General features: G+C 50.8%; 3 protein-coding genes across 3 annotated transcripts; all 3 read right to left on the bottom strand.

Annotated features, from left to right (window-relative positions):
• Positions 1 to 522: 522 nt before the first annotated feature.
• On the bottom strand, positions 523 to 1,788 carry PV10_00368 (uncharacterized protein). Its single transcript, XM_016364435.1, has 2 exons — positions 1,382 to 1,788; positions 523 to 1,323 (listed from the first exon to the last, which is right to left on the bottom strand). Exons 1-2 carry the CDS (start codon positions 1,593 to 1,595, stop codon positions 686 to 688), a joined length of 852 nt encoding a protein of 283 aa, XP_016228084.1. The 5' UTR covers positions 1,596 to 1,788; the 3' UTR covers positions 523 to 685.
• Positions 1,789 to 8,992: 7,204 nt separating this feature from the next.
• On the bottom strand, positions 8,993 to 9,811 carry PV10_00367 (uncharacterized protein; the record flags this gene model as incomplete). Its single annotated transcript, XM_016364434.1, has 1 exon — positions 8,993 to 9,811. The coding sequence occupies one exon, from the start codon at positions 9,809 to 9,811 to the stop codon at positions 8,993 to 8,995; it is 819 nt and encodes a 272-aa protein (XP_016228083.1).
• A 127-nt stretch (positions 9,812 to 9,938) lies between these two features.
• On the bottom strand, positions 9,939 to 12,811 carry PV10_00366 (uncharacterized protein). The gene is made up of 8 exons (XM_016364433.1): positions 12,714 to 12,811; positions 12,635 to 12,658; positions 12,467 to 12,573; positions 11,849 to 12,411; positions 11,480 to 11,796; positions 10,983 to 11,423; positions 10,694 to 10,935; positions 9,939 to 10,635 (listed from the first exon to the last, which is right to left on the bottom strand). The coding sequence occupies exons 1-8, from the start codon at positions 12,747 to 12,749 to the stop codon at positions 10,125 to 10,127; spliced, it is 2,241 nt and encodes a 746-aa protein (XP_016228082.1). The 5' UTR covers positions 12,750 to 12,811; the 3' UTR covers positions 9,939 to 10,124.
• Between the last annotated feature and the right edge of the window lie 765 nt (positions 12,812 to 13,576).

The raw sequence follows: 13,576 nt of genomic DNA, 5'->3' as shown, positions 1-13,576 counted from the left end.
AAGCCTCGCTGCTTTGCAAGCTGAATTATAGAATTGTGGACGAGAAGCTTTTGTGTCTTGCAGGTGATTTTCATCAATGTCCCAGTTCCAACACATAGATACCTACCTAGGTACCTTAGGTACCAAGTACCTCAAGCAAATACCCTACTTAGGCCACTCCCTGTCTACCTTCCTAGGGAGCTCTTGACTCACGTAACCCGGAGAAATTGGTTTCCCTTTTTCCATGGGCGGTCAAGATTTAATCCCAGCCAATTGAACACTCAAAGTTCCGCGGCTTCCGGCGTCGTCCTGGGCACGGGTTTAGGGTTGTATGACAGACATTCAATCCAGTGGCATTGAGTGGCTGACGGCTTTTCTTACCAAAACTCTTCCAATTGACTTGACCATGTCAATTGAGTCAATGATTGATTTGCCTTTTGGGTCCAATCTTGAATTTTAGTCGAGCGATAGTTTACACTATGCACACTATGCACATTATGCACACCTCACACCCTTTTAACCTGGTCAAGAATGGCTAGGCGGCAGCGAAATTACTGTAATTTTTCATCCTAGACTACTACCTAGTAGTTTGTTATTTTGCTCTTTACGAATTGATGTCGATACAACCACCACTATTTTCTCGACCATGTCCACTGGACTTCGCTATTTTTATCCTTTGACTTACTATTCCTGCCAAGCCATGTGTCTACAACTTCTCAAACGTTGGTGTCTTCTTCTGCAGCCCACTAAGCATCGCTCGTGAGACATCTGTACTCTGGATCATGGCCGCATTCCACACGGCTGTGTAGTTGAGGTTGTCTTCGACTGTCCTTCCCCATGCGGCGTCGAGAATATTCTTGGTACCCTGGACCGCGACAGGGCTCTTGGTAGAGATGTATTTGGCCAGTTCGATACCTTGTTTGATCAATTCAGCCTTGCCGGAGACGACTCTGCTGACAAAGTTGTTCTTGAGCGCTTCCTCGGCTGAAAATACTCGAGCACTCAGTGTAATCTCTTTGACCCAACTGGTCAGACCTCCCGCCACTTTGGGTAGTCGACTTAATGTTCCAACGTCGGCTGCGAGACCAATGTCGACTTCCTTGACCGAAAACTTGGTATTGGTCTCAGCCATGCGGATGTCGCAGGCTGTGGACAGATCAATGCCCAAACCAAAGGTAATGCCGTGCACCAAGGCAATCACAGGTTTCTCGCAGCGTGCAACGCTCGACACTGCATCTTGTAGCTCGAGAATGTGTCGACGCACACTAGTGGCCTTTCTCGCTGTGTCGCCTGGACCGCTGCCTCCCAAAGTCGAAGACTGCGACGCTTCTTGCACATCGAGACCTTGGAGCAAACGTAAATTAGTTACTACTTTCTCCCTGATTGTGGTCAAGCAACCTACCGGCTGTGAACGCTCGATCTCCAGCCCCAGAGAGGACAATACATCGCAGATCTGGATCTGTTGAAAGGTGATCAAAAATCCCCTTTAGTTCGATCCACATCGGTGCACAAAAGGCATTCATCTTGCTGGGTCGATTGATCTCCACGTGCGCCACAAAGGGCGCTGGCGTGGTGACATTGAAGAATTTGGCATTTGGTAACGAACTGGGTGACATGATGGACGATGATAATGACAATCGGGTTTACACCTTTTACACCTCGCGTAGTTTGGAGCGGGAGAGAAGAGTATTTGAATCTGTCAGTCAAGAAGGAGTCGAACCGCTGTCGGCCGTATCTAATGAGTTGTAGTTGGTGAATTGTGGAAGCAGTCGTCAACAATCAATCAGTCGTGAAAATCATGAGTATCATCCGGCTTCTCATAGGATCTGCTGAAGTTCAAGTCGAGAAACAACCTCGGCATCTTAGACACGCCTAGCAAATTGACTCGGCTGGTATGTGGTCATGCACATGGGTAGCGGGGCTACAGGGGCCCAGGGGCCCAGGGGCTGCAAAATAGGTAAGTACTGCGACGAGGACCCCCCGGCCGCCTCGGCCCCCAGCTTGCCCTTAGACATGCCTGTTGGGCGGTAGTTCGTGCCCCGCGGCTGAATACGACGCTTCAAGCTCAGTAAACGGCTTACGAGAGTACGAGGAAGGCGACATTCCAAGACTTTGTCATCAACCACCACTTCCTTCCCAAACAATCATAGACTCGGCAAGCCTTCCCCATTGTGCCTTTCCTCCGTAAGACTTGAATTCGCACTTTGAAATTCAAGTCCTACCAACACCACGACTCACCAACAATAAACACACAAGTTACACTGAACGACCAAGACCAGCGTGCCGAAGAGAGTCTCTCTCTATCTCTCTTTCTCTTCGCCCTTCTCCCCTGGCAAGAAAGAGAACCCAGCTGTTCATTCATCCTTCAAATTGCAAATGCCTGCTCCCGGATCGTCAGAAATGTCAAACTGCCATCCCATGCCTTCTTCATCACGCCTTCAAACCTGGCCTAGATGATGCAAACCTCGTAACTGTCATGCAATGCGAAACCCTGGTATGTAAGTCTTCTACTCTCTTGTGACTCGTCGCCCCTGGAAAAGCCGTTGGGAAATTTGTCCTACGACACTCTCTTAACTCCTTCTTGACTCCGTCTCTCTCAACAACACCCACCCTGCGGATCCCCTCTTCGACCAAGCAGCAACGGTCACAAATCTCCGAACAATTTATCATGCCAATTGCGATTTATCGCTTCCAAACTTGTCCTCCCCCACGTTTGAGCCGAACCCCCGGTGGGGAGTATCTGCACCTAGCCTGCACATGGCACAACAATGACAACCGTTGACTTGGTCACCTGTCGTTCACGCTGCACTCTGATGACCATGACAAGGATGAAGCACCATCAGACGGACACCGGCAATGGGTCAATGATGCCTTCCGAACTCCTCCTGTCTTGCCCTTGACGTGGTATCATCAGGTGGTCTCACGTTCGTGTTGTACGGTGAAGGGTCCTTGCTGCATGGTTACTTTACCACATGATCTGCTATGACGTTGGATCTGAAAAATTACCATGAGCACTCGCTCTTCTTGCAACTAATTGACCAAGACACACGATATGTTTGCGGAGAAGTCATCATCGTCAAAGCACCATGTCGCTCATGCACTGCCTACGAACTTCTCTCCGCTTCCCTGGTACCTTTCTCGCCTAGGTTCGGGGAAGGTTGTGCGATACCGATCATGTATCATCAACGGTCTTCGTATCACGGCCCAGTCGATTGGTTCCCCACCGATCATTGGAGACACGACATCTCGACCTCTCTTCCACAATGCCTAGCTGTGTCCATAAATGATTGCTGTAACAACAAGGTGCCGCTCTCCTGGACAAGTTCGATCCCACCTTGTCGACATCCGCTCTTAAAGACGTTGTTGCACTAGGGTTTTCCAACTCGAAATGGACCAATGCGCATTGAACTTGACGAAATGCGGTTTGGTTTATGTCAGAGAATCATCCGGGCACCTCCTGACTGCTTCATCACAGTAGATATTCAGACGGTGGCGGGGGATCGCGCTACTCTGTGTGTCAATATTCAAATCAGATGTACCATACGTTCGATTTCTGTCCCAGTACACCCTTCAATCAAGATTCACCCCTGGTCGGGGTGATCGTGGTGATCCTTCCGTCATCTTCGTGACTTACGGCTAGCCTTGAGGCCGGTCCAAACCTCGGTTGTGGAAGTCAAGCTTCTGGGAAAATGGTATATAATTTGCTTGAGAGCTCCCATCGACGCAATCGACTCCTCAGATCCATTCGACTCTCGACTCTAGTACTCGAACGTTCCAACTTCGCCATTGTTCTCCTTCAAACGTCAAAGACCAACCGTCAAAGACAACACCGCAACCATGCTTGTTCAGTGCAGCCACGGTCCTTCCAGCACAGGATGTCCTGACTGTAAGGGACAACCAAGATGGTATTTCCAGCTATTGCCTCCCTGGCGTCCTCGCGCTTTTTGCGCATGTTCGCAAGGAGTTCAAAAGAAAGACCCCTACTAATTCTCATTTCAGTATTATAAAATGCAAAACTTGCAACCGCACAGGATCTGTTCCTACCGCTTGCCGAATATGCAATGTGACTTCGCCGCCGCCCAAGCCATTGAAGAACCCCCAGTACGAGGCCTTCTCAACAGGAGAATTAGAAGAGCTCGAGCTCGAGCGCAAACGCGCCAATGCCACCCAGAAGAAGAAGCAGAAAAGTGATCGCAAGAAATAGCACTGTTCCTAGGTTGTGAAGGTGGGGATGGGGCGGCTGTCTCTGTCAAAGCCTAGCCACGGATCAACTCTACCTCTCGAAGGATCCTAGGGACATCAATCAGCCACAACGGCCATGACCTGAGAAATGGATGAGAAGTTCTGGTGGAAGGGGGACTTTGTTTTTCGCCATCTTTGTGTTGCATGTACTTAGGGAGACACTGTCCCCAACCACTCGCTTGGAAGAGACGACTTTGTCTGCTTTGCTTTAGAATATCTTGAATGAAATATCTTGTTGGCCATCATCTATCGATACACCCTGCCTGTCTGTGACCTATGGATTTTCATTCCGCGGGTGCCCAACGTGTCCAACGTCGACCCTTCAGTCTGGTGCTGGCATAGACAGAAATCATGGCCTTGTTGCAAGACATATCAGCCAACCAGAACAGTTCAACCATGACACAGATTCGCAACACAAAGGCTGGGTGAGCACGTTTCGAAATATTGACATTAAGTGAGTGGAGTCAATAGCCTTACGCTAGGTACCGGATGACAGGATGACAGACAACATGTGTCTCGTAGGCTACATACATACGAGTAGATAGCCGGGATCGAACGAGTCATCAATCCTGTCAATCATGAGAACTTGTTGATGAGGCTGTGGGACAGATGAATTGGAAGTATTAAACACGTGATGTTACATTCACATCTGCCTTTCTCTTGTATGCCCCGTGCATACACAACACGAGGCAAATCACACCTCACCATCGACATTGGGTCGGCAACCCCTTTCCTTGCCTTGACAGCGGTCTGCGTAAAGTCGATTGCTGCCCAAGCCGAACTTCTATCCCCACCGAGCCCTGCTCAGCTGAAACATGCGTCCTGTGCGACTCGACTGTTACAAGTCCAAGTCTGTTGCTGGTGATGATATGATATCCCATCCTAGCGTCCTCCTCCGCCATGTTAGGTATTCCGTCCAAACAGAGTCTGACGACAGGCAGTGACAGTGACCAACATGTCAGCTGTCGGTCAGTTAATCCAACCGGGTCCAACGATCGACCATCCGCGCTACTTTGCCGAAGTTGATGCATGTCTTTCACCACCCATGCACCTCCTGTCGGTGACACCTCACGCTGTAGAGGGGGCCCCGGTTGACTCCAGCTGAAAGTTGGAAGTTGAACGTTGGATGTTGGTCGACTAGTTGTTGTTGTACACTATACAAGATGCCACGGTGATGATCGAGTCCAGGTTAGGTCAACGTTTCCTTGCTTCTTGGTCGTCGTCGCACCAAACATCAGTCATCCCAAGGTGTCCTGTACACGTCTCCCTCGTTCAAAGCTCGTGAGCCTGTGTTGTTTTTCGGAGAGCACACGTCTCCAAATGACAAATCAACTATTTCCACTCGACTTCCAGTACGCTCACAAATGTAGCTGATACCGGGAGACCTGTCTGGGCGAGGAGGCTAAAGACAAATTATCAAAACAATTCGCAGCTCAATTCCAACTATGGAGTTCGCCTGTCTCACAAAGAGGACGAAATTGACATGATGAGGTCGTTGTTGCCTATCATCAACCAAAAGTCTGCTATCACACGAATCTCAATTCACTGAAGATGGAAGAATGCCGCGAAAAGCATTGCTCAGACAGCCCGAAGTCGCCACCGTCGCACGACAGTTCTGAGACACCTTCTCAAGCTGTTCATGCACTGATTCGGCCAGAAGACCACACCAGGACGCACCTAAAGTCGTTAAGTGAACACCTTTCCGGCTTTACAAAGTCTCAGCCAAAGGAGCTTCGTAGCCGTAGAGGTGGGGGCACGCGCAGTTGAAAAAGTGTTGGCAAATCACCGGATGATGGGTACCGCTTGGACGGGAGCTACATTATATAGCTGCATCGATGGCCGTTTGACTCGTCGCCCGGTGGTTGACGTCGCCTTGGATCACGGCCCATCCGACCGCTGTGTGATTCGAGCAGAATCTCGAGCTCAGATGCCCTGGCGTCGACTGCGATGATCTGCGCGATGGATGATCATGCTGACGGGAAAGAGGTAAGGAGGCCCTGACCTTTCTTCTCGGTCATCCGGCACTGAGATATCGATATTGGCTTCTTACAGATCTTTTGGCTACAGGGCATATGAGCTGTTGAGTTGCTTGCATGAATAGGGGACGACTGCGGAGGGCAAACCAACCATGAATGGGAGCAAGTTCGGCTTCGCTAATTTTGGCATCAGTAGTCTCCTAGAAGAGATCGGTGTAGGCGGTATGAGGGTCCGATCTGACTATGTGGCTTCTGAGGAGGTTCTTCTAGATTCGTCTTGAGTTGCAAGGCTTAGCCCCAGCTTCAACCTAACTAGACCTGTTTACCATGTCCCTATTGCAACCGCCACCAAGACCATCGCAACATTGTTTCAGACTGCTACGACGGGCCGGAAACCGGGACTATCCTAAAACTCTAGGTAAATGTCACTGCCTCCCGCCGCCCACCCCGCCTACGCCAACTGTGGACGGGGGCGTCGGATTTGGGTAAATTCGGTGTACTCTGGCCATAGCAATTTCCACCAAGTGCGGAAAATTCTATAATGGTTGTACATTGGCGTTGCCCCCGATGGAGTCACATGGTAAGTAGCACACCCAGGAGCCAGAAAAGTAGGTGTTCCTCGATTGTTGCGGAGCCAGTCGTTGTATTGTTCCTGGACATCCCTCCGCGGGTACAGGGCATAAGGTTGGATTTGGCATTGTTTCTTGATATGTCTGAGCATTTTGCAGTGCCAATTGATCTGCATTTCCGTCACCGTGGTCACATTGGACCAATAGTTGACTGAGTTTGGCCCAAGGATCAAGAAGAAATTCGGGAATTGGGAGACCGCAATTCCCCAGTACGTTTCCGGGTAGTCTTTCCATGTTTGGGAGAGGTTGATGCCGTCGACACCGTAAACCTGGAAATGGCCACCAGAGTCATTCATGTCGAAGCCTGTTCCCCAGACGATCACGTCGATCTCTCGAGTCTTCTCACCATGGTCGACACCGTCAGTCCGTTTGAGGTACGCTCCTGTGGGCACCTCGTCTCGCTCTTTTGCGGTCATGTCATCCGTGGGCTTGAAGACTATGCCAGTCTCCGTGAATCTAACCGGCTTCTCCGTAATAAGCTCGACATTGGGCTTATTGAACAACGAATACCAGTCGTCCAGGAATAAAACTCGCTTGCAACCGAATGCAGCTCGAGGCCGTAGCTTTTCACGTACCCCCGGGTCTTTGACTTGCTGGTCTAGGAAAGCAATACTCGCATCGTGCATGGCTTGATTCTCTTTTGTCCCTACAAGCCACATCTTCTTGCTCTGATCGAACTGGAGGAGAACCTAGGTCAGTACGAGATATCCATTGGGCGATTGAGGACCAACTTACGAACAAAAACCACCACACATGGTATAGCCACAGCAGTGGGTAACACCATTTGAACAGCAATTTCATCCATCTCGGGACGACATAGTTGTTTCGGGGCAGGACATGACCCGAACTCCTTTGGAAGACGTAAAGCTGTTTTACGAGAGGTTGAATCCGTGGAGCCACTTGAGCGGCACTCGGCCCAGTACCGATGAGAGCGACGCGTTTGTCTTTGAGATCGAGATTATCTCGCCATACCGCTGTGTGTACCTGTTCACCCTTGAAGATGTCTTTGCCGGGAATGTTCGCATACTTGGGTCGATGGAATCCGCCCCCACCGTCGAAGAGGACGTTCGCTTGCCATATGGTCTGCTTCTGAGTTTGTCTATCTTCGACGAGGATCTCCCACAGAAGAATGTCTTCATTCCACTTCGCGTGGTGAACTTCAACTCCAAAAAGTGTGCTCCGTCGCAGCCCGCGTGCATCAGCCATTCGAGAGTAGTATTGCTGGATCTCTTTCCCGTCCGCCAGCTTTTTCGTCCAGTCTAGTAAGTCATCAGTCATCAGCCATCAGTATCATTGCTTCGAGGCAAGGACAAAAGCCCCAACATACCAGCGTTGAGGTATAGTCTCATTTGATATGCATGACTGGGAATGTCGCATGCAGCCCCGGGGTACCGGTTGCTTTCCCATACCCCCCCGAAATCCTCGTTTCTGTCGAAAATCCGGAACTCGTCATGATGCAGAGTGTTAGTACTGATGAGCTGGAATCCCAGTGACACGCCGCACAAGCCACCGCCAACAATGGCACAGAAGATGCGCCTGGTTTCGAGCTCTGGTTTGCCCATTTTCGCAGACTGAAGGAAGTATCCTTGCGAATGCTTTGACGATTGGCGGGAGATATTCAATGGAAGGTCGGGCCACGCCGATCACTAATACCTGCAGTGCTTCCATCGCAGTAGTTGGTTGAGGTTGACCCATTGGCGCAGCGTTAATCCTGCGGTGCCCTGCTGAGCCTGCAGTCAGCACTCACCATATCGGAAGCCTCCCGGGCACCGGTGGTGCGATTACAAGGCTGGCACAGAGGCTCGTGCAGAATGGGCGCTTTCGGCTTCCGGTTTCCGGTTTGCGGCTCGCCGGACAACGCAACCCCAACCTTCCATCGCCTATCGTCGCAGAAACTTGCTCGGTGATAGGACGGGAATTCCACAGGATAGTGGAAGCCCGAACCTTTCGATACAAAGAGGCAATTAGCGAGGAAGAACTCCCGCGCCACGATTATCGATCGAGAGCTGGATGGTGGTACTAGCGAAGGCAGGCAGCTCCGTATTGATCCATTGAACTACCGGCTACGATTCATCTATCAATTGAACCTAGCACTTTTCTCGGTGGGGAGATCGCGGTACAGGATTCAATCTGGAATGACGCCACCCAATCAAATGATTCAGACTTTCAAAGATCCTTCTTCTCAAGGTAGTATTCCGGATAAGTCTGCTTATACCCCAAGATCCATCGGCCCCAGAATGCCATTCCAATCAAAAAGATGCGACTTGCAAACACACCGGGCCACGATTCCGAGAATGGAAGGGCTAAGGGCGTGTCCGCACTATGTAGAAAGACAAGTAGCTGAAAGAGGCTTGGGGCCACATTGCCAGATTTGCAATCGTCAAGATAGCCAAAGAAATTCCGAAAGAAGCGCTGTTCAACCTCGTACTCTTCAGGGGCCAGATGTACGTCCAGCACGAGTGGCTCGGTCGAAGATGCATTTTCGATCCGATGATAGATCTTCTTGGGGATCATGGCGGCTTCTTCAAAACCGTCTCGGTCCGACAAGATTTTCCACGGCTGAGGGTCTAAGCCTCTGTATATGTTGACGGTGCCGGAAACGATTCGGAAGTGCTCGGATTGTTTGATATGGTAATGATGAGGAGGGACCATGATAGACAGTGGTTCGCCTTTGACCATTGGAGGGTGCATGTTTCGCAAGGAGTAGTCGGCACCAGCGTCCCTGAATTCCAAAGACGAGCGTCCATTTTCGTAGAACACGGGATTCTGACCGGCCCGCTCGGTTCGTGGAGGCAATGATGGCCGAAGAAACGAAAGCATGGTGAAATCAGAAGGATCAGTAGCTGAGTCTACGGTCCGAACGACTGTGATGCTTGAGTTTGAGTTCAAATCAGGAGAAATGGTGCGATTCAAGGCAGATTCACAGCATGCCTTGAGTGAGTTGGAAGGAATCTTTTCTCGCATTTCCGGGGGATTCCAGGGCATTTTATGGAGTCCGGTCGACAGGGTGCGGCCCGCGACCACCAGGCTTGATGAGAAGTGTTTGAGCAGCCGGAGCCCTTATTTAGCACAGGAGGTTACGAAGAGTTCTCAGAACTGTCAAACTATTAGATCTTGAGCGGTCATTCGATATATATTGCACATCCTATTCTTACAGATGCCAGATGATAGCACGCAACAGCCTGGCCTGTCAGCTGGTGACTCTTAGTCCTGCTCTTGCGATGGAAATTTCACCGTGTCATCATTGAGTCAAGGCAGCTGACGTTCTTCGTGTGAATTGTCGTGTCAACCAAGTCCTTTAGTCCAGGGTGAAGAAATCCAAAGATGGCTGGGCACAGAACAATTCCCAATCGAGATCATCGCCAAAGTGGTATCTATTCTGAAAGTTGTCATTCCCGGCAAGTAACGATTGCTCCTGGGCCACAGGGCCATGGAATTCTTGATTGATGTTTCCCGGGACTACTGTCGATTGGCCAACGGAGTTGAATGGAACGGTTTTGAGCCGTCCTTGCTGTCGGAGACCTTCGCGCTCCTGGGTCTGGCCAGTAGACGGCGTGATCGGTCCGCTCAGTCCAAACTGCGAAGACGGAAGGCCTAGGCTAGTGTCGTTATTCCTGACGAACGCGGTGCACAGGTCTATGAGGGAACTACAAAGCTCATGGACCGCTTTCATTGAAGCGTGAGTCTCAGCTAATGGAGCCAGGCCGATCGCCGTATCCTGAAGGAGTTTGAGATCGAGCGGGTCCGATGTTGCAACGATGTTGCTGAAGACGCTGTAGATGGGTCTCAAGGGAAACAGGGGAACAAGCCTAGCAAAGTCATCAACAGAAGCTCCTGGCTCGGTAAGGCCTGCATATGGGGACATACCATGCGAGTGAACTCATCGACATTTCCCGAAATGAGCACGGCTGAGCACAGAGATGAAGGAGGAGATTCAGGGATGACAAGGCATTCCGAGCGTGCCTTAGACATTCATAATCAGAGCGCGCATCATTGGTCCGCACTGTTAAGCGGATCAGACTTGTCATCATGGAGAAGTAGATGAAATCGACATTCATCCATTCAAATTTCAAAAAGTCGTCCTGGTTGGAAGGGGGTTTGGCTCGAAACTGCCAAAGTCAGTTGCACGCATTACATGTGGTGCTTCTCTACAAACCTCCTGAGTTTGGGCAAATATTTGGTGCATTCTCCCTTGGCAAGTCCTCAGTTTCTCGTTACATGGCATATTCTCCAAGCTGAGTCCAGCCGGCCGACTAGGGGACCTGATCGCGTCGGTCTCGCGGACCATGATTTCCTGCACCTTTGAAAGCTCCAGAAGAATGAATAACATGGCATGAGAGGGTTTGGTAACATCCAGCCTCGAAGTATCCAGCCGTACATCTGCCAAGCACGAGGGCTGATACATGTTTGCCGACAGTGACTTGTCGAAGATGTAGCATTTCAAAAATACTAGACGGGTGTTCATGGCCTCTTCGAGTGAGGCAACGGTATTAAGTTCACTCAAAGCCCTCCCACCAAGACGCGAGCATATGCGACAAGCATGGGTGTTAAGCCGCCAGCAGCGACGCATGTTGCCCATATCCTGGGACAACATCGCCTTCGAAGAGGACGAATTAGTTAGCGTTTAGCCATGGAAAGGGGATGGTAGCCTACGCCTGATAACAATGCCTGGAGCATGGGGATATCTGGAGCAGAGTTCAAGTCCATTTCGTCCAAAGCCGCGAATGCGTTTGCACAATATCTGCGCCTCGAGACTTGAAGGTTTTCCATCATGGCCGCGCTTTGGCCTTCGGAGCCATTCGCCACTAGATACGAATAGGCGACATAGTTGACGCAGACAATATAGTGCAGTCTCGTTTGACCATGGACCCGATTGTTGATGAGGGCAAGAGTCATGTCCTCGAATGTCGAACTGGACACATTTGTATTGATGTCGAGGTAATAGCTCATGGCAGCGTTGCCACATCTCCCTGTTGGAACGCGTTAGGCCACAATTCCACAATCCTCCAAGGGGAGTCTCACTATCCATGATCGTGTGCGCAAATTCGGCGGTCAGGTACATAGACGGGTCGTAGAAGTTGACCCTCTCGATCAAGGGACGATTCAGGGACTCGGGTTTGGGCTGCATGATTGCAACTCTTTTAGCCACTTTGATTGCGGCTTCAAGGGCTCGGCGCCTGTCGCTGTCGCCATGACCTGGCTGATGATGCTGGTGCGATGGTGTAAGGTATCTTTGGAGGTCGATGGTGCCCAACTCTTCATCACGAGGGCCAGGTTCGTCTGCACACACCCGGGGGGAGTTGCCGGCCTCAATTTCCGTCCCTCTCACCGATATCGATGGTGATTGGGACCGCTCACTTGGTTCACGCGGCCCATATTCTTGGCTTGGACGAGGGACGATTGCCTCTGGGGCGTCAGTTCGCCTTCTTTTGGCCGGATGCGCGCCACTCGAAGAAACCTCGTCCCGCATGGACGGCCGTCCTGGGTCTCTCTCGTGGGCAGCCCCATCAGGAGGTCCGGGCGCTGTCCGTGGGAGTGACTCTACAAGCCTGCTGATGCCTTCGAGGACCATGTTGAGTCGATCACTAGATGCGCTTAGTCTGTGGCCGCCCAGGTAGCGAATCTGTAAGTTATACGCACTCCTGGTTCCTGTTCTGCCTGGTGCTAGAATGTCTGGGTCGCCGACGAAGACAATTGGCGCCAGCCACAGTGCAGTTTGCGCATGGACTTTGCCGGTCGCATTTGATCTATAGCACGTCAATGGGTCTGAAGAATGCAAGGCACGTTGAATGAGGCTACGCGACCCACCTTCTTGTCGTGACAGAGGTCACACTTTGAGGTACGGATTAGCCACAGCGAGATCTCTACAACTTCTTCCAATACTCACCGCCGATGGTAGCCGCTGGTCCTTGTGAACATTCATCGCGTTGAGCTGCGAAGCTAGCAAATTGTCTAGCTGGCGTAAAGGATCGTCTCATCGGTCATTCCCACATTCAAGATACGTGGGACATGGAGGAGGCTGCCATCAACGGAGCCCAGGATTAGCAGCACAGCGCTAGTCTACATATGGGGGGTGGAGATAACCAGCCTTGGCAGTTGATTCTCCTATCCGGAGTTTCGGGATCCGGATTCCGGATTCCGTGGCCTTGTCTATGAGCATCAGATTACAACAGGTGCCACTTAAGCAGAGCTACAAGGGAAGGGGTAAACGATCTCCAAGTTGGCTTAGGGTCTCCAGTCATCGTTGCTTCCAGGCCGTGAAGCACCACTGATCGTCTTGGATAACTCGTCGGGCTTAGAGACAAGAGTCAACTTGCATTCTTTTGCGCCTACTCTGAAGGTATTCTGAACAAGATGTGTATTGTTGCCGTGGCGGGAGGCACAGGGGATCTGGGCCGCACCATTGTCGAGGCTATCGCCAGCACCGGCAAGCATAGCATCTATGTCTTCACTAGAAATGTTCGTTCAATGTTCAAATGAGTAATTCGGCCTGTTGACACGGCTGTAGTCAAGTCGCACACATCCTATCACACTGATAGCAGATCTTATTCCCTTGGACTATGACAGCCCATCCAATATTAGCCATGTCTTGCAAAAGCTTCGTGTTGACACGGTCATCTCAACGTTGAACTTGAACTGGCCAGGGTCCTCGGAATCACAGCTCAATTTAATTCGAGGGTCAGCCCAGTCGGGGGTCGTGAAGAGGTTTATCCCCAGTGAGTTCAATATTGACTACAATGTGTCACAAGA

The sequence above is a fragment of the Exophiala mesophila genome (genome assembly GCF_000836275.1).
Source record: "Exophiala mesophila strain CBS 40295 unplaced genomic scaffold supercont1.1, whole genome shotgun sequence".
Classification (NCBI taxonomy): Eukaryota; Fungi; Ascomycota; class Eurotiomycetes; order Chaetothyriales; family Herpotrichiellaceae; genus Exophiala; species Exophiala mesophila.
Note: the sequence above shows the minus strand (reverse complement) of the source record. Positions and strands in the feature narration are given on the sequence as shown.

What these genes read in the sequence shown, in the direction of transcription:
- PV10_00366 (XM_016364433.1), bottom strand. Translation starts at nt 12,749, where the DNA reads ATGAATGTTCACAAGGACCAGCGGCTACCATCGGCG. An exon ending in AGGCAGAACAGGAACCAGGA is followed by an intron (nt 12,412 to 12,466) that starts GTGCGTATAACT and finishes AAGCGCATCTAG; the next exon opens with TGATCGACTCAACATGGTCC. An exon ending in TGCGCACACGATCATGGATA is followed by an intron (nt 11,797 to 11,848) that starts GTGAGACTCCCC and finishes GCGTTCCAACAG; the next exon opens with GGAGATGTGGCAACGCTGCC.
- PV10_00368 (XM_016364435.1), bottom strand. Translation starts at nt 1,595, where the DNA reads ATGTCACCCAGTTCGTTACCAAATGCCAAATTCTTCAATGTCACCACG. An exon ending in AGATCGAGCGTTCACAGCCG is followed by an intron (nt 1,324 to 1,381) that starts GTAGGTTGCTTG and finishes GTTTGCTCCAAG; the next exon opens with GTCTCGATGTGCAAGAAGCG.